At 41.7% G+C, this 25,857-nt stretch overlaps 1 protein-coding gene across 3 annotated transcripts in view; it reads right to left on the bottom strand.

The window, feature by feature from the left end:
* Positions 1-25,341, bottom strand: part of LOC127569126 (acyl-coenzyme A thioesterase 9, mitochondrial-like) — a 36,851-nt gene extending 11,510 nt beyond the window's left edge. For all 3 annotated transcript variants that reach the window (XM_052013489.1, XM_052013490.1, XM_052013491.1), the window contains exons 1-11: positions 25,191-25,341; positions 20,948-21,048; positions 19,458-19,484; positions 17,104-17,149; positions 15,733-15,903; positions 15,600-15,637; positions 13,105-13,185; positions 10,266-10,369; positions 8,963-9,036; positions 5,793-5,860; positions 1,232-1,343 (exon numbers count right to left, since the gene is read on the bottom strand). In XM_052013489.1, coding sequence (XP_051869449.1) covers positions 1,232-1,343; positions 5,793-5,860; positions 8,963-9,036; positions 10,266-10,369; positions 13,105-13,185; positions 15,600-15,637; positions 15,733-15,903; positions 17,104-17,149; positions 19,458-19,484; positions 20,948-21,048; positions 25,191-25,207 — 839 coding nt within the window. In that variant the 5' untranslated portion in view covers positions 25,208-25,341. The remainder of the gene's footprint in view (positions 1-1,231; positions 1,344-5,792; positions 5,861-8,962; positions 9,037-10,265; positions 10,370-13,104; positions 13,186-15,599; positions 15,638-15,732; positions 15,904-17,103; positions 17,150-19,457; positions 19,485-20,947; positions 21,049-25,190) is intronic.
* Positions 25,342-25,857: the final 516 nt, after the last annotated feature.

The following is a 25,857-nucleotide window of genomic DNA, read 5'->3' as shown; positions in this document are numbered from 1 at the left end:
AATACCAAAGGCAGGTTGTTTACAGAGCTTTGGAGAGAGAGATACAGCACAGAAACAGGCCATTCGGCCCACATCAACCTTTTTGCCATCTATGCTACTAATTCTGTTTGCCTGCACCAGGACTACAGTCTACATTCTTCCATACCTTGCCTATTCAAATGCCTGTCTAACTTTCTCTTAAAGTCAGTGCATCAGACCCAACTACATCCTCAGGCTGCAAGTTCCAGGTATCAACCACTCTATATAAAAAAAACACCTTTCCCCTCAAATTCTCTTTAAATCTCCTTAAACCTATGATTTTTTGCTTTTGATTTCCCTGCTGTGGGAAAAAAATTCTGATCGTCTACCCTATGCTTCTTATAATTTTATATACTTCTATCAGGTCACCCCTTTGCCTCCTTCACGCCAGGGAAAACAAACCCAGCCTATTCAATTTCTCCCCTCCAATCCAGGCAAAATCCTGATGAATCTCCTCTACACTGTCTCCATATCCTCCCTAAAGTGAGACCAGAACTGCAAACAATACTCCAAGTGCATTCTAACCAGTGTACTGATGTTGCATCATAATGCCCCAGCTTTTAAATTCTATGCCCCAACTTATGAAGGCAAGCATGCCATATGGCTTCTTCACCATCCTATCTACCCATGTTGTCACTTTCAGGGAACTAGGAACTTGAACCCCAAGGTCTCCCTGTTCACCAACATTCCATAGCACCCCATCATTTACTGTGCGTGGTCTACCCCTATTTGACTTCCCAAAGTGCATCACATCACACTTGTGCATCTTCTGAAAGAAAACCCACTGGTCAAAAATTAGAAAAGTGAAACAGAATGAATCAGTTTCAATACAGAATATTAATATCAAGTTCTACTGAGTACAAGTTGATAAACTTTGGTTGGAAGTCTTTCCCCCCCAGTGGAAATCACTTCCATTACAAAACACTAACTCTGAAAGCACAATGATACTTTACCGATGAGAAAGCAAAATAAATGGAAGATGGATGTTAAGCCACAGGAAGAATCATGAGCTTCTAAACCCTTACAAAAGAATAAACACTATGATGGCTCTGAGAGGTGAAAAAGAAACCCACAGTTTTGGTTCCAGTGGTTCTGTGATAAAGTGAGGAAACACACAAGTTTAAATTCTAATGTGGAAGAGAATACAAGGCTACAGGACCACAGGTGGGTGTAGGGGAACATAGCAATATATCAGACTATAAGCTTTACTTACTTAAGATCCAGAGTTTCCAGGAACATTTTGTGTATAATTTTCTGCTCATCTTCATTCGGTGTTGTTTTCAGTAATGAGGTCTCCTTTAGTGTGGCCCTTTTTGCTTTGTTCACTGGGATTTTTAATAAGAAGAAGTTCATTTGTGACAATTTTACTCCTAACTTGAAAAAGTTTGGCCATCAAAACAACCTTTTCCCTTAAACAAGCAAGCATCTTCTCAGATTGTGGGAGAAAGCTTCTAAATGATGGGAACAGAGGTCAATGGGGTAGGGCATATTAGAAAGATCAGAACATACCCAGAATTAATAATAGCTAGAGATGATTAAACCTCGTTGACAAGTTTGGATCATATTCAAAAGCAGAGGTAAAATAGATTCATAGAATTATATAGTATGGAAACATGCCCTTCAGCCCAACTTGTCCATACTAACCAAGATGCTTTGCTTATTTCCCCGCTTTGGCCCATATCCTTCGACACCTTTCCTATCCATGTACCTGCTCAAATGTCTTTTAAATGTTGTAAGTCTAGCCAACACCACCACTTCCTCTGACAGATTGTTCCATTTCCCCACCACCTTCTTTGTGGGTAAACTTGTCCCTCAGATCTCCTTTATGTCTTTCCCCTCTCACCTTAAACCTATGCCCTCTAGTTTTGGACTCCCCTACCCTGGAAAAAATATTGTGACCATCTACCCTGTCTATGCCCCTTATAATATTATAAACCTCGATTAAGTCATCTCTCAGCCACTTCTGCTCCAGGGAAAACAATCCCAGCCTATCCAGTTTCTCCTTGTAACTCAAGCCCTCTAGTCCAGGAAACATCCTTGTGAATCTTTTCTGTTCCCTTTCTAGCTTAATCACATCCTTCCTATAGTATGGTGACCAGAACTGTACACGATAATCTAGGTGTGGTCTAACCAACGTTTCGTACAACTGTGACAGACATCCAAGCTCTTATACTCAACACCCTAGTCGATGAAGGCAAGCATGCCATACGCCTTTTTCACTATCCTGTCTACCTGTGTTGCCACTTTCAGGGAACTATGTACTTGTACCCCTAGGTATCCATGTTCAACAGTACTGTCCAGGGCCAGTACTGTTCACTGTGTATGTCCTGCCCTTGCTTAACTTCCCAAAATGCACCACTTCGCATTTGTCTGAGTTAACTTCCATCAGCCACTCCTTGGCCCACTTTCCCAGTTGATCAATATCCTGTTTTAACCTTAGATAACCTCTGTCACTGGCCACTATAGCACCAATTCTGGCGTCCTCTGCAAACTTACTAATCATGCCACCCACATTCTCATTGAAATCTTTAATATGGATAGATAGCATGTCAAATCACAAAAGACTGGTTTAAATAAATTTCAAGTTATCCGCAAACTATATTTTTCAACATAAATGTGCAAAATATAGAGAAGTACAAGACTGCAGTGCTCAAATTCCACAAATTAAACCATCAACTTGACAACTTTGTAAACAATACACAAGTAAAATGCAAAGAAGTCCAGCTCAATTTGCATCATGCATGACATCCCATAAAGTCCTACAACTGCCCTCCCTCAAGAGTTACAAACCATGGAGAGAGCACTTAAATTTTGAGCAAGTTCAAGCGGCATTGGGTCACATGTGTGCTGGAATTTTAATATGTTACAGAAATTATAGCCACTCCAGTTGTGTTCAACCCATATAGCAATTCCAACCTTACTGGGGATACAATTAGATAAACCATGTATAAATTGCTGGGCTTGCTATGGTCAACTCCATCTGCACATTTTATTTTGGTCAATTCTTTCTTCCAGGAAATACAACCTCAGATTCCATTCTGAAATACTACACCAGCTGTCTCCTCCCCACTTTGAAATTTGTAACCTCCGACACTTCAACTTCTTATTTCTATTTATTTATTTTTCAGGAGGTGTGCGGCGCTGGCAAGACCCAAATTTCTTTGCCCATCCCAAATTCTGCTCAAGGTAATGGTGAGCTACTTTTGTGCACTGCTGTTGGGTTGAGTGCCACGGTTTAGACCCAGTGATATAGTTCCGAATCAAGTTGGTGTGCATCCTGGAAAGGAATCTGCAGGTAGTGGTGTTCCCCTGTGCCTGCTGTCCTTGTTCTTCTTGGTGGTAGAGGTCACCAGCTTGGGAGGTGCTGCTGCAGTAGCCTGGGCAAGTGACTGCAGTGCATTTTGTAGCCTGTGCACACTGTGCTGGAGGTGCAGGAAATGACTACTTAGGGTGCCTGATGAGGTGCCAATCAAGCTTTAGTATTGTTGCAGTTGCACTAATCCAGGCAACATAGAACTGTACAGCACAGGAATAGGCCCTTTGGCCCACAATGTTGTGCCGAACTAATTAAATGCCTAACTAAACTAATTCCTTCTGCCTACACCATGTCCCTATCCCTCCATTCTCCGCACATTCATGTGCCTAAGGGCCTCTTAAATACCTCTATCGTATCTGCCTCCTGGCAGCACATTCCAGGCACCCACCATCAAAAAAAACTTGCCCCCCTTTGAACTTACCCCCTTTCCCCTCTTGCATGCCCTCTAGTATTAGACATTTTGACCCTGGGAAAATGATACTGGCTGTCTACTCTATGCCTCTCATAATCTTACAAACCTCTATCAGGTCTCCCCTCAGCCTCTACTGCTTAAAAGACAACAACCCAAGTTTGTCCAACCTTTCCTGACAGCACATGCCCTCTAATCCAGGCAGCATCCTGGTAAACCTCTTCTGCACCCTCTCCAAAGCCTCCACATCCTTCCTATAATGGGGTGACCAGAATTGAATGCAATATTCCAGATGTGGCCTATGGTTAGTTTTATAAAGTTGCAACATAACTTCTAGACTCTTGAACTCAGTGCCTTGACTGATAAAGACAAGCATGTCATACGCCTTCTTTATCACCTGATCAACCAAGGGGAGAGAATTCCATCATACTCCTGACCTCTGCCCTGTAGATGGCGGAAAGGCTTTGGGGTGTCACGAGTTGACTCACTCACCACAGGAAACCCAGCCTCTGACATGCTATTGTCAGCTGCATTGCTGGTCTGTGGTGAACCCCAAAATACTAATAATGACAAGATATCTTTATTAGTCACAATGCCAAGGATAGGTGGTTAGACTCTCCTGCATTGGAGAAGGTCACTGTTTCACACTTTTGTGGTGTGAATGTCAGAGAGTCATACAGCATGGAAACAGGCCCTTCAGCCCAACTCATCCATGCCAACTATGTTACCCAGCGAACTAGTCCCACCTGCCTGCAATTGACCCATGGCTCTCCAAACCTCCCCTATCCATGTACTTATCTAGATGGCTTTTAAATGTTGTTAATGTGCCCCCCTCAACCACTATTTCTGGCAGCTCATTCTAAATACACACCACCCTTTGCGTGAAGCAGCTGCCCCTGATGTCCCTTTTAAATCTCTTGCCTCTGATCTTAAATCTATGCCCTCTTGTTTTTAAAGCACCCTATCCCTGACAAAAAGACTATATGCTTTCACCCTGTCTATGCCCCTCATGATCTTATATACCTCTATCAGGTCACCCCTCAATCTCCTGCGTTCCAGGGAATAAAGCTACAGTTATACCAAGACCTCTAGTGGGTGGGTACAACATAAATGTGTTACTTGCCACTCATCAGTCTAGGTCTTGTTGCATTAATGCATGGACCGCTTCATTTGCCTCAATGAGTGTCACAGTAGCAGCATTGCTTGATTAGCAGCTGGAATTCTGCACCATTGATCCAGAGACACGAGTTCGAATCTCACCACAGCAGCTAGAAATTCAACTAATTAAACAAAAAAATCTGGAACTAAACAAGCTAGTCTCAGTGATGATAACCATAAAACTACTGGATTATTTTTTTTAAAAAATCACCTGGTTCATTAACACTCATCAGAGAAAGAAATCTGCCAGACTTACCAAAGTCTGGCATATATGTGACTCCACAACCACCAATGTGGCTGCCTCCTCAGTTCAGGGGCAATAAGGGATGGACGAAAAAGCAGCATCCATGTTCTGTGAATGCATAAATCAAAGCAGCCATTTCAACCTTAAATCAGGAGACAAGAGACTCCAGATGCTGGAATCTGGAGCAGCAAAATGCTGGAGGAACTCAGCAGGTCAGGCAGCATCGGTGGAGGGGAATGAACTGTCAAAGGATCTCAACCCCAAACGTCAACTGTCCAGTTCCCTGCACAGATGCTGTCTGACCCGCCCAGTTCCTCCAGCATCTTGTTTCTTCTTAAACCAGGGCCTGATTTGCTGATCACATTAATTCAAAAGATCTCACTGCTTTAATCAAAGTAGGGAATTTTATCAGGCTCCCCTCTCCAATAATTAACCTTCAACCAAATAAAGTAATTGCTATCGATGTTATCTTTTGAACCCTGAAGAGCAATTAGCTGTTGTGATTTAAATACAAAACCACTGATGTATACTTCAATGCAATACACATCACCAAATACTTCAAGAAATCCAGGGAGTTGAAAGATGCGATACTAAGTGCAGGCTGGCTTTTTCACTGAATTTGGGCGGAGAGGCTCATCAGAACTTACAGTCTCCTTGTCGAAAGAGGTTCTCCTCTTCTGGACCCTCAGGCTTCAATGGATTAATTAAAGCTGCACTATGTGAGAAAACAAAAAAAATAAATCACAATTAATTATTCCTTGCAGTTTCTATTTTGTTTAAAGCCCAAGTTAGTAAGTACATAGCCCAGAAACAGGTAATTCGACCCAACCAGTCCATGGACCACTCATTCCGCTGCCCGTCTCCTTACCTTATCTAACAGCAGAGTAAAACATTCCAGGAGTATTATCAAACACAGATCATCACTGAATGACATGCCAAGCTCCAGAATGAGCTGTGCTTCTAGTTCAAGCTGCTCCAGTACAATTACAACATTGGCGTGTACATTAACATGGGACAAACTGACAGGTCCCATTCATGAAAGAGAACAAATCCAAACAGACTGCAGTGATTCAAGCTGTCGGCAGTTACATGCTTCTCCAGCTTCCTTGTAAATGCTGGTATTGCCAGCAGCATCTGCTAAAGCATAGATTAAAACAGCCACTTCAACCAATCAGGAGTTAAACCAGAGCCTGATTAAACCTGAGAGCTCCTGAAAAAGCAATGCCTGCAGGACTAGACAATATCTGTTCACCAAGTGCAGCAACCAGGAATTAATAGGGATCAGGTGGTAAATCTTGCACCAGCTGGAGTCATACCTCACGTAGGAAAATAGTTGTGGTTGCTGGAGGTCAATCATATCAGCTTGGTCTACCCAGTTCCTCCTACACAACCCCCACCCCCATCCACTATCACCCTAGTTCTTTCCCCTTCTCCACCTACTCAATTGACCCATCACCCACACACTCCTCCTATTGGGTTCCCTCCACTCACACCATCCCCACTCCCCCATTCCCATCCACCCACTCCACCTCCCTTATTTGGTTCCATACTCCACCTTCCTTTCGTATCAGATTCCACCATCTGTTGTTCTACCTATCACTTCCCAGCTTCCGTCGCTATTTCCAACCTTCCCTTCTCTATCTGCCAATCACCCCTCCTCACCCTGGATCCAGGTCTTTCCCCACCCCTTCCCTTCATCTCTATATACTGACCATCTCCATTTCAATCCAAATGAAGGGTTTTGACCCAAAACATTGACGGTCCATTTCTCTCCACTGATTCTGGCTAACCTGCTGAGTTCCTCCAGCAGTTTGTTTTTTGCTGAATTATTGGTAAGGTTTTAGATATGATTACCAAGGAAAAAAAAGATTAAAAGACAGTAAATGAGAACCAGCACGCATTTGTAAAGGCAGATCAAGGCGTACAGCGACCAAGCTAGTAGAGCTGCTGCCTTGCGTATCCCACAACCTATGTTCAACCTGTACGGGGTTTACATGTTCTTCCTGTGACTACAGGAGTTTCCTTCCATGTACCAAAGACATGCAGGTAGGTAGGTTAATTGCCCTTTGTGTGTGGGAGAATCTGGGAGTTGCTGGAAGTGTGGAAAGAATGAAATGGGATTAATGTAGGATTAGTGTAAATAGGTGCTTGATTGGGCCTGTTTATGTGCTGTGTAACTTTACACTTGCATTTTGTGGTGAAGTACAAGGCAACTGATGACAGGGTATTGTCTATACAGATTAAGAAAGTGTTTGACAAACAGCCATGTAAAAGGCTTGTTAACAAAACTGAATGGTTTTATCCTTCCTAAATCATGACATTCAGAATTTTTTTTAAATCAGGCTGGTGGATGATGGATTGAGTTGTTCCACACGAGTCAATGATAGAACCAATAAATGTTATAGTTATGTATAAATGACACGTATAGTTGAATACATAATAAAATTTGCCAATAGCAGCAAACTTGGAGATAAGGCAAACAGTGTGGATGACATCAATAAACTACAAGACATACAGACCTAGGAGAATGGACAGACGTGGCAAATGGAATTTAAAGCAGAAATGCGTGGTGTTGCATTTCAGCAGCAGATATGGGGAGAGGCAATGCAGACAGTGGCCCAGTTCTAAAAAGCGTGCAGGAACAGAGGGATGTGGAGCTCACATGCACAGAGTTTGCTTTGAAGTTTCAAGGGAGGCAGAACCAACTAGAGAATGGTTAGTAAAGGATATACCCAGCCTCCAAGCTCTGCTGCTGCAACTAGAGTATGTAGGGCTGGTAGAGCAAGGTTTCTGGTCAACAGTAAATCCAAGATGCTCATGAAGGGAAATTTGGTTACAATAATAGGGTAGCAGTAAAATTTTCTCTTATTTGAATTACTTGTCACTTGTGAGCCCAAGCCTAAATGTTGCTCAGATAGGGCACATGGAAGAATTCTCTACTAGACAGATTAAGGCTTTTTTATTATCAAAAACAACATTTTCTCAAACCAACTGAGAGGCATTTAAAGTTAAAAGTTCAGAAAATATTTTTCTCAACACCCTCTTTAATCAACCCAATTCCCACTTTTTCCTCACACACTAGCATACAAAAATATCCAAATAGTGACAGGAAGTACAAGAAACTGCAGATGCTGGAAACTGGAGCAACAATCTGCTGGAGGAATTCAGTGGGTCGAGCAGCATCTGTGGAGGGAAAGGAATTGTTGACATTTCAGGTTGACATTTCCTCCAGCAGAATGTTGTTCCAAATACTGACAGCCAGAACTACTTTTCATAAATGTGCAAGATTTATAATTCAAAAGCTTTGATGAAATACTGCTGGGAAAAGCAGCAAACCCCTCCACACATTTATGTGCAACATTCTTAACCTAAGAAAATCCAACATGACTCATAATTCAAAGTGCAAAGGATAGGAATTGCTTTTGTATGCAGTGAGACCATAAGATATTTCTCCCACTGGGAAGAAGATACAAGAGCCTGAAAGCACGCACCATCAGGATCAAGGACAGCTTCAATTTTGCTGTTATAAAACTATTGAACAGTCCCCTAGTACAATTGGGAATCTACCTTGTTATGGCTTTGCACCTTATTGTCTGCCTGCACTGCACTTTCTATGTAACTATAACATTTTATTCTGCATTCTGTTATTGCTTTTCCCTTGTACTACCTTGATGTACTGATGTGATGAAATGACCTGTATGGATGGCATGCAAAACAATTTTTCCACTGTACCTCAGTACAAGCGACACTAATAAACCAATTTACCACTAATCAAATGAAATAAACTTGCCATAAATGCTCATCCAGCATCGATTACCTTTTATTTGAGGGATCTCGTGCCACCATCACAAAAGTAGCCTGTAAGACGGGATTGAAGGTGCCATTCTGATACTTGAAAGAAAATTTAAAAACACATTAAATCCTGTACAATTTCAACTGAACAAATTTAAACCATACCATTATTTCTTGTCTATTCTCACACACAGGAAATACACAGATCCTTACTGTCATGTTGGAACTTGTCATACAGTCACACAGCACAGAAACAGGCCCTTCAGCCCACCATGTCCATGCCAACTATCAAGTGCCTATCTATACTAATCACATTTACCAGCACTTGGTCCTTAGCCTTCTGTGCCTTGGCAATTCAAGTGCTCATCTAGATACTACTTAAATGTTGTGAGAGTACCTGCCTCCACCACTCCCTCAGGGAAGCCAATGAATGAGAACCTTCTGGTTGTAGTGTGCTGATACTCCAGTTTTGTTGAAAAGTTGCTTTCATCACTTATCAGTTGATAGAATGTTTGACGATATTAAGATTCAGATCCTCTTTAGGGCACTGAGGTGAAGTATTATATGGGTGAGCACAAAAGGAAAATGGAACATGACCATACACAGTACAACTTAAAATGGACAGGAGATCGGCCAAGAGCCTTTTACTTCAGAGCAGATGCTCCACAATATACTCCATCCACATACAGGTTTACACCCAAGCATTAAAAGGGATAAACTTTTCCTAATATCTGGTCAAAGCAAAAGTCATTTTACCATTCAAAACTCAGCTGAGGTAGTTGTTGTCCACAACAATGTTTCAAGATCGTTAAAATCCCAGTCCTAACCCAAAAAGTACTTCAAATGCAGGGAATGTTATATTAACTATTATTGGTTGGGATATTTACTTTATGGGAAATCTGAGTTGTACCATGACAATTAACTCTTTGCATTACCAATAAACCAGTCAGTTTCACAAGAAATCCACTAGTGAATGCAAAGTCTAGTCAGCTCACATTAAAGATGCAATTCATAAATGTGATCAGAAAGGCCTTAAGTCAAGACACCCAACTACCCCATGCTGAAAAGGGGAGGAAAGGAGGAAGAGTAACAGCAAATGTTATCCAGTGGTTGGGTCCTGATGTACCTGGATCCCAGCAGAGTTGGAGGAAGAGTTTGCCACTTACTTCTAGCACCATAATGTTTGCCAAATCATTTAGAACATAGACCAGTGAAGCACATGAACTTTTGGGTAACATCTACTTATTAAGTACAAATTAACTCTTCAAAATTAATTTGTCAACTAAGAAAGGAAAACTTCTTGACCTACTTCCAAGTGATAATCTAACCTGAGATACGTGCATCTGGACTTCCATGGAACTTTTTCCTACCCAGGTGACGTGACCACTGAATTTCAAGTCACAGTCTGGCAGGATAATATTTTTGACCAGATCTGGAGAGGAAAAAAAAAGTATTTTTACAAGACTACAGAAGATCTCTGACAACTGTCACTGAATCTTCCATGTGACCAACACGTTAATATTTGTAATATAGTTCATTACCTTAACTTCTAAACAATTCATTCCTTAGAGGTATCTTTGTAGACTATGATGGGAACTAAGAGCAAGGTGATACTGAATAAGGAGCCATGTTTTGCACCTTTATTTGAATTGCAGAGGTTTATTTCATTATATATTTCATAGAGAGTTGTAATTACAGCAACACCCTTCACTGAAAATTTACCCTCAATCAGAACATAACTGATAGTGTCAAAGCAAGCATTCACCGTCCACCCTTAATTTCCCTTGTGAAGGTATGGTTAGCTGTCTTCTTGATCTACTGCAAGCTTTCTGGTAAAGGCACTTTCACAGCATTGTTGTAAAGGGAATTTCACGATTCAAATGCAGTGACCATGAAGGAGCAGCAATATATTTCCAAGTCAGGATGCTGTTTGATTTGATGGGGAAATCTGCTGGTTTCCATGCACCTGCAGGCCTTGTCCTTGTGGTAGAAGTGCTGTTGGAGTAGCCGAGACAAGTAACTAATGTATTTGCAGATAGAAAATGCTGACAGTGGAGCAAGTGAATGTTTAGTGCTGAGATAGGTGCCAATCAAGTTAGCTTGTTGTCTTGAATAACATTACAACTGTACTCACTCAGGCAAGTGGAGAGTGTTTTATCCCGCTCCAGCCTGTGCCTTGTTGATAATGAAGGTCTCATCACAGGATACCCTGCCTCTGACCTGTACTTGTAGCCACAATACTTGTGATAGCCACAATACTTGGTCCACTTGAACTTCTGGTCAATGGTGAGGGGAGTGGCTTGATGGTGGTAATAGAACATAGAACGCAACAGCACAGTACAGGCCCTTCGGCCCACAATGTTGTGCCGACATTTTATCCTGCTCTAAGATCTATCTAACCCTTCCTTCCCACATAGCCCCCTATTTTTCTACCATTCATGTGTCTATTTAAGAGTCTCTTAAATGTCCCTAATGCATCTGCCTCCACAACCTCCGCCGGCAGTGCGTTCCACGCATCCACCACTCTGTGTAAAAACCTACCCCTGATATCCCCCTTATAACCTTCCTCCAATCACCTTAAAATTATGTCCCCTCACGTTAGCCATTGTCGCCCTGGGAAAGTCTCTGAGTGTCCACTTGATCTATGCCTCTTATCTTGGACACCTCTATCAAGTCACCTCTCATCCTCCTCCTTTCCAAAGAGAAAAGCCCTAGCTCACTCAACCTATCAGATAACCATAGAGTCATAGAGTACTACAGTACAACATTGACTATCAAGGATGGGGGGCAAGGAGGCGTCAGACTCTTGTGTTGGAGATGGTCATAGCTTGACATTTTCACGGTGCAATGTTACTTGGCACGTCAGCATAAAACTGTTAGAGTTGTGGTGACTGGAATTAAACCTTGTGCAATCAAAAGGTCCCCATTACTGACTTTATGATGAAAGGAAGGGTATTGATGAAGTCGGTGAAATCTGAGTCTAGGACCCTGCCTTGAGGAACTCCTGAAGAATTCTTCTGCAACTAGGATGAATGATCTCTAACAACTATGACCAAATTTTCCTTTGGGCAATGGATGAACTGCAATCACAGGAATGTTTACCCTTAATGCTCATTCACTTCAGTTTACTCAAATATTGTTTAAGAAAAAATAGTATAAATAAATAAAGCTCAACATTGCCTGGCAGAAGTTAAGACTCTACAGAGACATAAGCCTGCTGTTATCTTGTGGTTAGATCTTACGAAATCTCGGCTTTTGCATTCCTTAGCATCCCATCTGAGATGTATTGCGGCTTTCAGTATTACCCACCTCAAGTCAAAACACACCTTCTAAAGTACATGATCAAACCCCGTCTGCACTTCTCTCTACATTAGGGTGATTACTTTCCTTCCAGCTGATATCGAATAAGGTTCCATCTTTCAGAACTAACATAAATTGGATATCCAAGTTATACAACTTCCTTTTCAGACACAAGGTAGACCAGCAGTTGGCTTTAGATTGTCAGCTGTGGTTCAGTTTAAAGCACTTCAACTCTGGTTCCACCCCAGAGACTTGATCACAATGTAACTGATGCCTTATCTGCTAGAGGTGCTATCTTTCAAATGGCATATTAAGCCAAGGCCGCTCTTGCTCTCAGATGAATGCAACTAACTGAAGAACAGATAGTCATCCTTGGTGTCCTGGTCAATGTTTATCCCTCAACCAACACCACCAAAGTAGAATATTTGGTCACTATCACCAAATTACTGCCTACGAAAATTTGTTTGCAACTTTACTCACATCACAAAAGTAACTGCACCTCAAGATATTTCAATGGCCGCCAGGTGCTCTGTGATTTGCTGAGAAGGAACCTTAGAAATTTCACCACCCATTGTACACTTATAATACAAAGTCAGATTCCCAGCACAATTCTTCAGTTGGACTATCACTTTGATTGTTAATCAAACCCTTGTAAAAGCTGTAAAATATCAAGGCAGGTACTATAACACCACACCATTCCCTTTCACACTGTATTTTGAGAAATTAAGATTTTCTTCAAAATTGAGAATTGAATGCCATTCACAGTACATATTGCAGAAAATGTTAGTGGAATAGAAAGATTTTTGGATACTGCAGACAACTTTGGATAATGTTCATAAGTGTACATTGAGAAAAATGTAACTATACCTATTTCATCAACAAGTGCCGTCACAATTGAAAAAGGGCTTCGTGGAGAATCAGTTTTGGCATGAGTATAACTAATTAAAACTGCAAGACAAGAAAGAGAATGTTAATTACACCAAATTGATGGTTTTTCAATAATTAGTTACCCCAATCATTTTTTAAAATGAGGATTACATCTAGTCGTATGTAAAGTTGCACTGATACTGTAAGCTCATAACATGGTTAGTTTTCCATCATTTGCCATTGATCTGCAGCTTTGTTTTATCTCTCAACCTTCCTTCAAGTCCCAACTCTTCCCCCATCTCAAAGGTGTTTTCTCATCCGATATCCACACCACCTCATTCATTCTCCCAATTCTCCCCATCTTCCAAACTAGAACCTGCAAGAATATTTTGTGCTTCACTGAATCTGCAAGAAGCTGCAGAGAGTAGTAGACTCATCCCAATATATCATGGGCACATCCCTCCCCACCATGAGTAGTATCTACAGGAGGTGTTGGCTCAAGAAGGCAACTTCTATCTTCAAAGATCCCCACCATCTGAGCCATGTCATCTTCTTGCACCTACCATCAAGCAGGAGGTACAGAAGCCGTGAAGTCCCACACCACCAGGTTCAAGAACAGCTACTTCCCATCAACAATTCAGTTCTTGAACCAACTGGCACAACCCTGATCACTACCATGACCACTTTGATCACTTTGCGCTAAAATTGACTTATTGTTCTAATTTTCTTCCTTGTAAAAATTGCTTATAATTTGTTTAATTTATTTTTTTTGTGAATGCTGCATGCAAGTTTTTCAGAACACCTGTGCATACATGTACTTGTGCATGTGACAATATACTCAACTTTGACTTTGAACCTTCTATCCAATGAGGTACGATAGTACATAAAACTTTAGCAGGAACTTTGCAACCAAAGATTCCAGTAAATTGACTGCCAACTACTACAACCCTTTTCCTCGATGCAAGAGATGACTCTGCCTATTGGAGTGTTTACCCCTTGGTACCCATTGAATTCAGTTTACAAATACAGTTTAAGAGCTTTAGTTACAAAGTTCTTGTCAAATATGTCAGCTCTTACACCAATTGGTCACAACTGTTCATAATCCCCAAACCCATCTAAAACTGGATATAGCTCACACTTCTGAAACTTTGCAGATATTCCACAACAGGAAACAATCTAATAACTCTCCATCCAATAACTCGTTTCATCATAGCTCTTCTCCCTCTCTCAAAAATCCAATTGTCAATTTATTTTTTTCCCTTTGTACTACTTACGTACAGAATGATTTGTCCAGACATCATGAAAACAAAAAGCTTTTCACTGCATCTCAGTACATGTGGCAATCATAAACCACTTACCAAGACCAAGTGGTCATGGCTAAGCTCTAAAGTATTTATGCTCGTTTTTTCCCTGAATTCTATCCTAGGATCACAAATCTTCCATCATTCTTTCTTTCCTTCCATGACGATCCCAGACTTTGTCATCACTCAGTCATCATTTCCCAGTTTAACTCATCTATGGATATTATCCCAGAGTTGCCACCTTTACACTTCTATAATGACCAGATAGATTGTGTGCTTATTCCAAATCAGCATCCCCTAATATTACTCAGTCCACTTCTAAGCTTGCCAGTTTTAAAAATCGCTACAAAGGACAAGGAAAGCAAACTTATAATTGAACTGTAGTATCTGAAGACAAAGTCATGTATTAATGATGAACTTGCTTGGAAATGCCATCAGCTCCATAGTCTATTTCCAAGCAAGTTCATCATTAATGGGATATATTGCTCATTAAATGTGGAGGTTTCTGGGCAAGCTTTGCTGACGATTTCCCAAATGCACTCTGATATCACATTCCTCGTGGAGTCTAGCAGCAATCCAGGAATCAGCTGCAATTCTATCCATTGCATCTGCTTGGGTCAGGAACAAGGAAAAGAGTAATTATTACACCATTTACATTGCTCTGAAATATTGGTTTTCTGTTTTTAAATGTTCAAAAGTGTCCAAGCGACTTATTTTAATTAAAACATATTTATAATTGTTTAATTTATTTCTGAAAGCTTTTGGATGCTTTTGACCGTTTCTGAACGACAAGTGACATTCAAAAGCATTCTGTGTCCTTTACAGCTGGCAAAGCCTTGGGTGGCCGTGAGGAGATGGGTGTTTTGCTGACTGTAAATGTCTTTTTCCAGCAGTTTTATGACCAGAGCATGTTTTGGATTTACATTGTGCAAGAACCTTGCCATTTTTTAATTGGGGAGGGAAGAAGTGCCACCCTGCCACTTTGCATCCAGATAGTTTTGGACAGCAAGTTTGACATGGATAATCCAGGAAAGCTAAGCCTCTACTTGAATGTATATCAGTGGTGAGCTTGACCTGCTTGTCCTGCCCCATCAACTTCACCACACTTAGACATTTCACAGTCTTTTCAGTTCACTTCTTGATTAAGCTAAACAAAGTTCAATCTCATGAAATTGTCAAAAGCCTGAATTTTACCTCCAAACGAATCAAGGTCCTCAAGGATCCTGCCAAATCTGTTGAGGAAAAGTGAAATATATAATTTGCCAAGTTTTATCTCAATACTGAAAGGTAAATGTAAACTAAAGACATTATTAATGGACTACAGTACCTTACTAAGTTATGTACATTCAAGTATTTTTCTCTTAAGAGAGGCTGGCTTCCCAATGGTAGATAAGCCTCCAGATAACTGTCCTTCATGTAGCGATATGGTAAGCTCTCCTGGCTTTCGACCAGTAAAGAATTTAACGAAGCTCTGTCCTTTGCAGATTTGAGATGTTCACTGGAAGAGAGAACTAGAATTGTAAACAAAGCAGAAGATCTTGTGAAGACATAATAGAAAGTCAAGGGGAAGATGACTGGAGACAAGAAAACATTTTTAAGAAGAGATGGGATAGGGGAAAGTGGAGAGAGAGCTAAAGCAAAAGTAGTAGTGGTGACAGCAGGGAAAAGTAGCTGGGAGAACAGATCCACAAGGATCCAGACAACATAAAACAGCACAGGAACCAGCCCTTTGGCCCACTAAGTCTGCATTGCCCAGGATGCCAACCTAATTAATCCCATCTGCCAGCACATGACCCATATCCCTCTATTCCCTACCTGTTCGTTTGTCTGTCTAAATACCTCGTAAACATTGCTATTGTATCTGTTTCCACCACCTCCCCTGGCAGTGTGTTCCAGGTACCTAGCACTCTGTGTAAAAAAAACACTACACATATCTCCTTTAAACTTTCCCCCTCTCACCTTAAGGCTATTGCCTTTAATATTTGACATTTCCACCCTGGGAAAAAGACTCTATTTACCCTATCTACGCCTCTCATCATTTTACACACTTCTATCAGGTCACCCCTTAGCCTCCAGTGCTCCAGAGAAAACAATCCAAGCTTGTCCATCCTCTCCTTACAGCTAATACACTAATCCTGGTGCATCTCTTTTGCACCCTCTCCAAAACCACCACCTCCTTCCTCTATTGCTGCGACCAGAACTAGTGCATTTTCTACTAGTAAATGCAAGGAAGGATCATCAGAATGATTTGGGGGAGGGGAAAGGAATCATAGATATTGAGGAAACGAGATAGGGAGGCGAGGATAGGGAGGTGAGGATAAAGTCCCAAAAGGGTGGGGTAAAGCAGGGATAATGGTTTGAATGAATATGGGTAGCTGGGATGGGAGGTGGAGGCAAAAGCAACAAGGAGATAGAGCTGGAGCTTTGCTTCAGAAGCCTAAATTTCAGGGACAGAGGAAGGGAACTATTCAAACTGCACTGCCTTCCATTTCTGCCCTTGGAAGTGTTAACCACCAAATTTCCCCTACAAATGTAAACTGGATTACAATCCTGATCACTTCGCCTCTCCCCAATTAAAAAGATGAAGGACAGTACAAAGAACATGTCAGACCTAATATCCACTTGACAAACCCCCAACCCACCCTCCACATCTTGCCTCCTCACACCCTCCCCCAAATAGCTAAGACCATCGACGTACCTCCAGCTTTTGGATGCACCAACAATGGCCTGCAGTTTCATGCGCACTGAATAGAGAGAGGATAATTAATGGCAAACCAGATTTTCATTTCTATTGTAAAATTACTCTTGCAAAATACATTTTGCTATTGCTGAACAGATAACTGAAAAAAATAGGCACAATAGGCAAACTCATGACACAAATCCTGGACATCAAAATTACTATGGATCTTGAAAATCTGTAATGTGATCAGAGAATTCTACAAACTCAAGGTCAGGCTATTCATGGTGAGAAATTCAATCACACTTTTCACTATTATACAACCGAATATATTTACACACACAAAATGAAAAATGACAACAACCATTTTTGACTTGTTTGCATCAGTCCAGAAATTCAACTGGCCATTTTTACATCAAGAGTGCACAGGACAATTGCATTCCTGATCAACGGTCCTTTTGGAGCACTGTTCATGAGCTTGAACCACAATGTCCCAGGGACAATCACTGTTGCTGGATAGAAGCTGCTGTTGGCCAAAGCACTCACTTTTAATCATTCTGGACCCTTCTTTTCTACCTCCATAATGAATGCACCCCCCCCCCCCCAAACATCCCATAGTGTTGCTGTCAACACCTCTTTCAGACCAACCCTCTGATCCCAACAACTGACCCAACCCCAAGTTGCAAGCCCCAATCCGAGCCTCTCACTCAGACCCAGACACCTTGATGGCTTCCTTGACAGCCAATCATCCACTCCCACCTTTCACATTGTTGCCATTATTGATCCCTGGCCAATTATGAGTCCAATCCTGACCACTCCCTGTTCCTTGTCACCATCTTGAGCCCCTACCCAAACCTTGGCAGTAATCCCTCTACTTGGAGCTCAAGAACAAGCTACAGGGCCAATCTACAGCTCTAGTCCATGACTCAGCCCGATCCGTATCATTTATAAGATAAGATAGCTTCATTAGTCACATGCACATTGAAACACAGAGTGAAATGCACTTTTTGCATAGAGTGTTCTGGGGGCAGCCTGCAAGTGTCGCCGTGCTTCCAGCGCCAACATAGCAGGCCCACAACTTCCTAATCCATACGTCTTTGGAATGTGGGAGGAAACTGGAGCACCCAAAGGAAACCCACGCAGACACGGGGAGAACATACAAACTCCTTACAGACAGGGGCCGGAATTGAAGCCGGGTCGCTGTAATAGCATTACGCTAATTGGCTACACTACCGTGCCTGCCAGCCAACTCCCCAAGATGTAGGCCCGATATCTTTCCCCACTAACCCATCGACCCAATATCACAATCACCCATACCACAGCCAGTCCAAAAGATGCCAGTCCAGCCACAGCTCTAGTCCATGACTCAGCCCGATCTGTATCATTTATAAGATAAGATAGCTTCATTAGTCACATGCACATCGAAACACAGAGTGAAATGCACTTTTTGCATAGAGTGTTCTGGGGGCAGCCTGCAAGTGTCGCCGTGCTTCCAGCGCCAACATAGCAAGTCCAGCCACAGCAAGTTTCCTTCCTCCGCATCACAGCCATAGCACAGGCCTCTCCAGGCTTCCAGCCACCACAGCTCCCTCAAAACATGGGGTGCTGCCTACAGTTTACAAGGCAATATCCATCAAAGATCCCCACCATCTGGGCCATGCCAACTTCTCACAGCTACCATTGGGCAGGAGGTACAGAAGCTTGAAGTCCCACATCACCAGCTTCAAGAACAGCTACTTCCCTTCAACCATTCGGTTCTTGAACCAATCTGCACAACCCTAATCACTACCTCAGTATAGTAACACTATGACCACTTTGTACTACAATGGACTTCGTTTTTTTTGTTCCAATTGTATTCTCTCTTGTAAAAATTGTGTATAATTTATGTTTTTCATGAATGTTGTGTTTCTGATGCTGTGTGCTTGTGATGCTGCTGCAAGTAAGTTTTTCATTGCACCTGTGCATATGATAATAAACTCAATCATGACTTTGAGAACTGGCCTGACACCCAGGTAGCACATTTTCATCCCCAAAAACATTCCTCCAATGCAACTGAAGTTTGTAATGATGACCCCGACAGAATTATTCTCTGGCATTCATACCCTTTGGGGAGCTCTGGAATTTTTAGACCAGAGCGTTAATATTAATGGACAGTGATTCATCATGTGTAATCAACCCGAATAACAGTTTCTCTCTCTCATATGCTGCAAAATCTGATGAGCAATTTTTTTTGCATCTTATACACAAACGGCTCATGGGCCACATGGATTTGGATACAATGTAGACTAGTGTTCAGAACCAGCCTATGCCAATATGACGTCATTAGTAAATTTAAAGTTACTGTGTTTTATCAATCTGCAAGCTGTGGCACTCACCATCATTCATTAACAGTTTAGATTCTCCTGTGGAGATAAAATACAAGGATTAAGTCACAGAGCAAGGTTTTCATTAAGTCCCAGATCCGTGAATGTAGCAACACAATTGCTGTAATATTAATCATTTTTTTGATATAAAGAATAGCCAAGCATAATTTTTATATATGAAAAGTATGATCGTAAATGTTGGCACTCAAAGGGATTTGGGAATTTGCAAATGAATTACAAACATGGATACATGAAGCAAGCAGGAAGGCTATAGAAATATTAGTCTTCTTTGCAAGAAAATGGAGCAGAAGACTAAGGAAGTATTACAAACAGAAAAGGCTTTGCTGAGGCCACATCTGCTGTACTGAGCACAGTTTTGGACTCCTCACCAAGTTTATACCTCCTCCAAAAGGGAGCACTGTACTCCCTGGATGGATTGCTGGGATGATGTCGCTGTAATATAAAGGAAAGATCAAGAATATGCCCAAATTCCCTGGGATTTGAGAATGAAAGGTAAACATCGATATGTCTAAAACTGTATACGGGCCTGACAGGGTGGGTGGTGAGCTGTTGTTTTCCTGCTGGAGATCTAGGACTGGGGATTTAGTCTCGGTAAAAAGGATTGGCCATATAGGATTGAGTCAAGGAGAAATTTCTTCACTCAGGTGGTAAATCAATGGAATTTTCTATCCCAGAGGATGCTTAGTCAAAGAATATATTCAAGACTATACTGCACTGAGGAAACTTAAGGATTATGTGGAGTAGACAGAAAATAGTTAGCCACAATCCTACTGAATGCAAGAACAGGCATAATGGCCTTCTCATGCTTTTATATTCCATTGGAGAGCAATCTCATAGTCATAATAGACAACTTGGTTGTTCTTGTAACCTCAAATGCATTGTAGGAAATCAAAAAAAAAATTCTGATGCATAAAGAGTCACAAATCACAGGACACAGATTTTTCAACAGTTTAAGAGCAAGAGGTGACACAGGCATGACCTGCAAGGGTCTCAGAAACTGATTGAATATTTTCCATGCAGAATTGTATAATTCCTTAAAGCAATGAGGTCAATGGGAAAAGGGCAAAAGAATGAAACTAATTGGAACACTCTCTAAATAGCCTGCAGAGGCAAGGACATAAAAGAGATTTTATTTAACAATGCTGTTATTCCCCCATGATTACTCACGATACAAGATAAAGCTTTATGGCATGGCTGGTATTTAAATAAATCCCCCTCTCTTTTGAGCAGGGATTACTTTACCAAAATAATGTTTCTGCATTCCATTGCCAGATTTAATGCTGGCAGAAATTCAGAAGATGCCATCCTTACTGCCAATTTTACCCACCAGTCTTGCATTTACCCGGATTGTCTATAGATCTAGTACAATCAAAATAAAGTCAGGTTGGTCATTTGCTTGGCAGTAACCACAATATTAATGTATTTTACTTTACAGTCACAAGACTACATTTTTGGTAGATACAAATCAACCAGTACAATACCTTCAGTCAGTTCTGGGCAACATCCCTCTATATGTAAGCGTGCAGATAAAGGATTATGTGGCTTGATGAGAACAGAAGAAATACCCCGAAGCAGCCAAAACCTTTTAAAACAAGAAATATTTTACTTGAGCTTCAAACTCTCCCTCCTCCTCATCCTCCTCCAAGATGCTTCTTAAACACACCGCTTTTAATCACTCACTGTTTCCTCCTTCAGTTTACTGTTAAGTTTTACATTATTGCACTTCTGTGAAGGTCCTTGAAATGGACTAAACAGCCCAACAAAAAAAAAGGGTACAATTCCCCTCTCTATCTTCAAAGACCAACAATATTAAAAGACCCTCATTTCTGTAGCGGCTTTCACAATCTTGAGAAATCCCGAAGTAGTTTACAGCCGATCAAATACTTTTGAAGTACAGTCACCAAGTGGAATACAAGATCAGTCACTTTTAAAATGACATTCATGAAGAGGTAAATATTGACTAGGTCACCAATAAGGCTTCTTGGTGAGATGTGAGGGATAATACATCAACTGTCATCAAGGCAGGAGCATTCCATTACACTCTGGCTTGTGCCTGGTAGATCACAGAAAGCTTTGGGGAGTCTAGAAGAAAGTCAAACATCACAGAACACAGATTCTGATCTTTGTTGTGACTAGTGTTCGAATGTAGGTGTTTTCATTTCAACAAGATAGGTTTGGTTACTATTTTCACATTTATCTCAGCGTATTCTTTTATCTACTGTTACTACTACTGCATCAGAGTAGAAACTTTATAAAAAATAGCTGTGCTTTGTGATGTGCAAAGAAAATGCCTGTGAATCCTTGCACATGGAGTCATGCAGCACAGAAACAGGCCTTTCAGCCCACCGAATCCATGCTGACCACCCATTTACACTAACATCATTTTATTCTCCCCACATTCCCATCAACTCCCCCCAGATTCTACCATTTACCTGCACACTAGGGGTAATTTACAGCAGACACGTCTTTAGTTTGTGGATAGGGTAGTGAAAAAGACATTTGATATAACAATCAGCTGGAGGAACTCAACAGGTTGAGCAGTATCTACGGGTGGATTCCTTTCCCCCTGACAGATGTTGCTCCACCTGCTGAATTCCTCCAACAGATTGTCTGTTGCTCCAGATTCTAGCATCTGCAGTCTCTTACACCTCCAGGGATTTGCTATGCTTGCCTTCATAGGCCGAGGCATTGAGTACAAGAGTTGGGATGTCATGTTCCAGCTGTACAAAATATTGGTTAGACCTCACCTAGAGTATTGTGTATAGTTCTGGTCGCCACACTCTAGCAGTAGAGAGGGTGCAGAAGAGTTTCACCACTAATAGATGGGTGTAGTTATAAGGAGAGATTGGATAGGTTAGGTTTATTCTCACTGGAATGTAGGAGGCTGAGGGGGGGGACGTTATAGAAGTTTACAAAATTATGAAGGGCAAAGAGAGTCAGAATCTTTTTCCTGGGATAGTGGGGTCCAAAACAAGTGGGCACAGGTTTAAAGTGAGAAGGGAAAAATTTAAAGGAGATCTGAGAGGTAAGTTTTTCAAAAGGTGGTGGTGAATAATTGAAACAAGCTGCCAGAGGAAGTGGTTGAAGGCACCTTGGGGTAAAGTCCAAAGGTTCACCACCATACAAGTGAAGGAATGTCTCACCTCAATCCTTACTTACCCCTTAAGAAGGAGCTATTGAATTTTTTTTTAATGTTTTAATTTTACATTAAAACATAAATGTAAAATTAAAACATTTTGTTTTCCCCTCCCAACCAAATCCAAGCTTTCTTTCTGCTTACCTTCCTATATTCAATTTGACATTGAAATTATTCAGTTCATGGCGTTCATATTTCAATATGACATAGGAGGCCATTCTGGTGCAATTCCACTCCTCACTAATTTTTACTGTAACCTATCCTTCCCACATTCCCATCAATTCACACCTCATGCCCACCAAATTCTACCACTTACCAAAACACTAGGGCAAGTTACAATGGCCAATTAAACTACCAAACCTCACATCTTTGGGATGTGGGAGGAAACTGGAGCACATGGAGGAAACCAATGTGATCACAGGGTAAACGTGCAAACTCCACACAGAACCCAGTTTGACATTGATGTTGTTCTGTTCTTAGTGGAGCATAAAAATCTGAAACAGAAAGAAGGTTGCACTGCTGGATGCCATCTTTCAGATAGACTAGAAAAATCCTATGGAGTTTCTTAGAACAGGGAATTATCCCCCACAACTTGGCTAATTTTTAATCAATCAATCAACATCACTGGGAAAACCAATCACATTGCAATCTATGGGAGCCTGCAGTTTGCAAACTGGCTGCTATTATATCCTAAAGTGTTGATTAGCGCTGGCTGTGGGTGGCCCAAGGACTCAAGCCACTACTTAAACACAAGTCTTTCTGTCCTTAAGTCAGTCTGGTCAATTTTTTTTTAATGTAAGGATTGGGAAAGAATAGTGGGTTCTACCAAACATAAGATCTCCCCCCTCCCTCCCCACCCCCTTTATACTTGCTATACTGATTTCGTCACAAAGGAGAGCCATTTGTGCTGTTAGGTCCCAAGTGAGCAATCCCTTCAGTTCCATCTCCTCCCTCATTATTTCCCTGTAGCCCTGCAACTTAATTGTTCTCTCATGCCTATCGATGCCCCTTTTGCTACTTACCTATACCAAGGGGTGAATAATTAACCTAACAACATTTTTGTTTGGATGCAAGAGGAAATACCCAGCAGAAGCCCAAGTGGTCAGAGGGAAAGCATGCAAACTCCACTCCAGATGAAGGGTCTCGACCTGATACAAGGACTGCCCATTTCCCTCCATAAATGCTGCCTGACCCGCTGAGTTCCCCCAGCACCTCATGTTGTTCAAGATGGGTTGAATGGTTTGATCAAGCCTGGGAAAATTAAAGCCATTCTCTTCAATTCCTATCCACTGCCTCTCAACCACAGCCCAGAACCTGCATGAAAATAAACCAAAGTTTTTGCATCTTAGTGTCAAATATTACACCTAGTGGGAGCTTGTAAGAGATTACCTATTTTTACCTCCTCGGCATTGCCCTACTTCACCTCACCTGCTGCTGAAACCCTACTTGAGGATTCCAACAGATTCCTGGTCCATTTCCCTTATCCTATACACTTGAAGTTAACCGAAACTCTGTTCCTTCCATTAAGCACCATTTACCAGTCACATTTGTTTGCAGAAGTAGGATAACTCAGTTAAGTAACATTTTGATTTTAAAACTTTCACCCTCTAAATCCTTCTATAGGCTCCCCTTCCTCATCTTTACTCTCTTCCCAAAACTCTCAACCCAGCCCTCCTCCAGTTTCTGGCTTCTTGATTATCCCACACATTTAATTGTTCCACTGTTGTAGATCTTGCCTTCAGTTGTGAAAGCCTCAAATTCTACATCGATTTAAACCAGTCCTTAAAACCTACTTCCTTTATTTCAGATTTCCAGTAACCAATGTGTTCCCCAAAGCACAGCTTCAGCACTTTTTTCTCTACTGCCCTTATTCACCTCCCTTTATTACACCATCTCCAGACAGATCAATTAAGCATTCATTAAATTCATTAAGAATTCAATAAACAAGCATTCATCACCCTCTCTAAGGCAGCACCAACAGCATGTTTCAGTTGAACAACTTTTGTCTCCACCATATCACAGGCACTGCTTTCATTCTACCACTCACGCCCAATTCTCTGCAAATTAAAAAACTTATTTCTCAATTTGCCAGTTGTGACAAAGAATCATCAATCTGAAAGATTAAATCTGTTCCTCTCCTCACAGCTGCTGACTGAACAGAGTAGATTTGACATTCATTTTTAATGTTCAATTTCCAGGGTTTACAGGTTTTTGCTGGTCTAACACATACAGAGCTAAGGAGATGCCACTACACCCATGCACCAGCATGACACAGTTGCCAAGGCGGTGAATGGTCGAGCAGCAGCCACCTGGCGTGGTGAGAGGGGGTCTGTCCATCAACTCATCTCACCTCAAGGCCCCAGCCTTTGCCACGAACACAAATGCAACTCTGCTCCCCTCACCCGCCCCCCATATTCCCCTCCCTCCCTACCCCCATTCCCATTCCCGCAGACCCAACCAGAACATCTGCACATTCCCAATCAAACCCAGGCCCAGAGCCCCACAGTGGAGAACAGCTCAGCTACAGCCCATGGAACCTCCAGCCCCACTCACGGTGCGGCGACATCCCACCGGTCTCACCCACCCACCTGGGTCTCAGATACATGGTCCTCTCAGCCGGTAGCAACCCGAGCACTTCAGCCCCGTCCTTCCGGTCTCCACAACAACAGGGATACTCCCGATTTGCGTGCGTCACCTCCCCGAGCGGCGGCTCTTTCCAGCTGACGTCACCGCGTTGTCAAGACGTACACGCAGCTGTCAATCACTCCAGTCAGCTGAGAGACTGGCACAGTGACGTCACAAGGTTGAACTTGGGCTGGCGTTCTGGCCACGGCTTATTTTTCTGCAAGATGAGGCAGTCATGCATCTCACTTTCTGTGTATAATATAACGGCGCTAGTTGCATTTAGAAAAAAAGAATTATTAGCTGAATTTCATATGTATATTTGGACTTTCTGAGAATCTGGCGATGTGACTTTCCATTCTCTCACTTAATTCGACTCTTTAATTTTTTATCTTAAATGGTGTGTTGCATTTCCGAAAGAGAAAACGACCAAGTGTATTTATGCAACACAAGGCTTTTGTCACAAGAACATAAACATAACAAATTGAAATCAAACCAGGGCAGAAGCCAGATGGATTTGTAAAGGACAAATTTTGGAAGAAGTTTGGGGAAATAAGCTCCTAAGCAGGGACTGGGCAGAAAGACTTACTTCGAAAGACCCAAATTGGAGCAAATCGGGTATCCAAGAAATAA

The sequence above is a fragment of the Pristis pectinata genome, chromosome 4 (assembly GCF_009764475.1).
Source record: "Pristis pectinata isolate sPriPec2 chromosome 4, sPriPec2.1.pri, whole genome shotgun sequence".
NCBI classification, from domain to species: Eukaryota; Metazoa; Chordata; class Chondrichthyes; order Rhinopristiformes; family Pristidae; genus Pristis; species Pristis pectinata.
The sequence above is the reverse complement of the archived record's forward strand: the minus strand, read 5'-3'. Positions and strand labels throughout refer to the sequence as shown.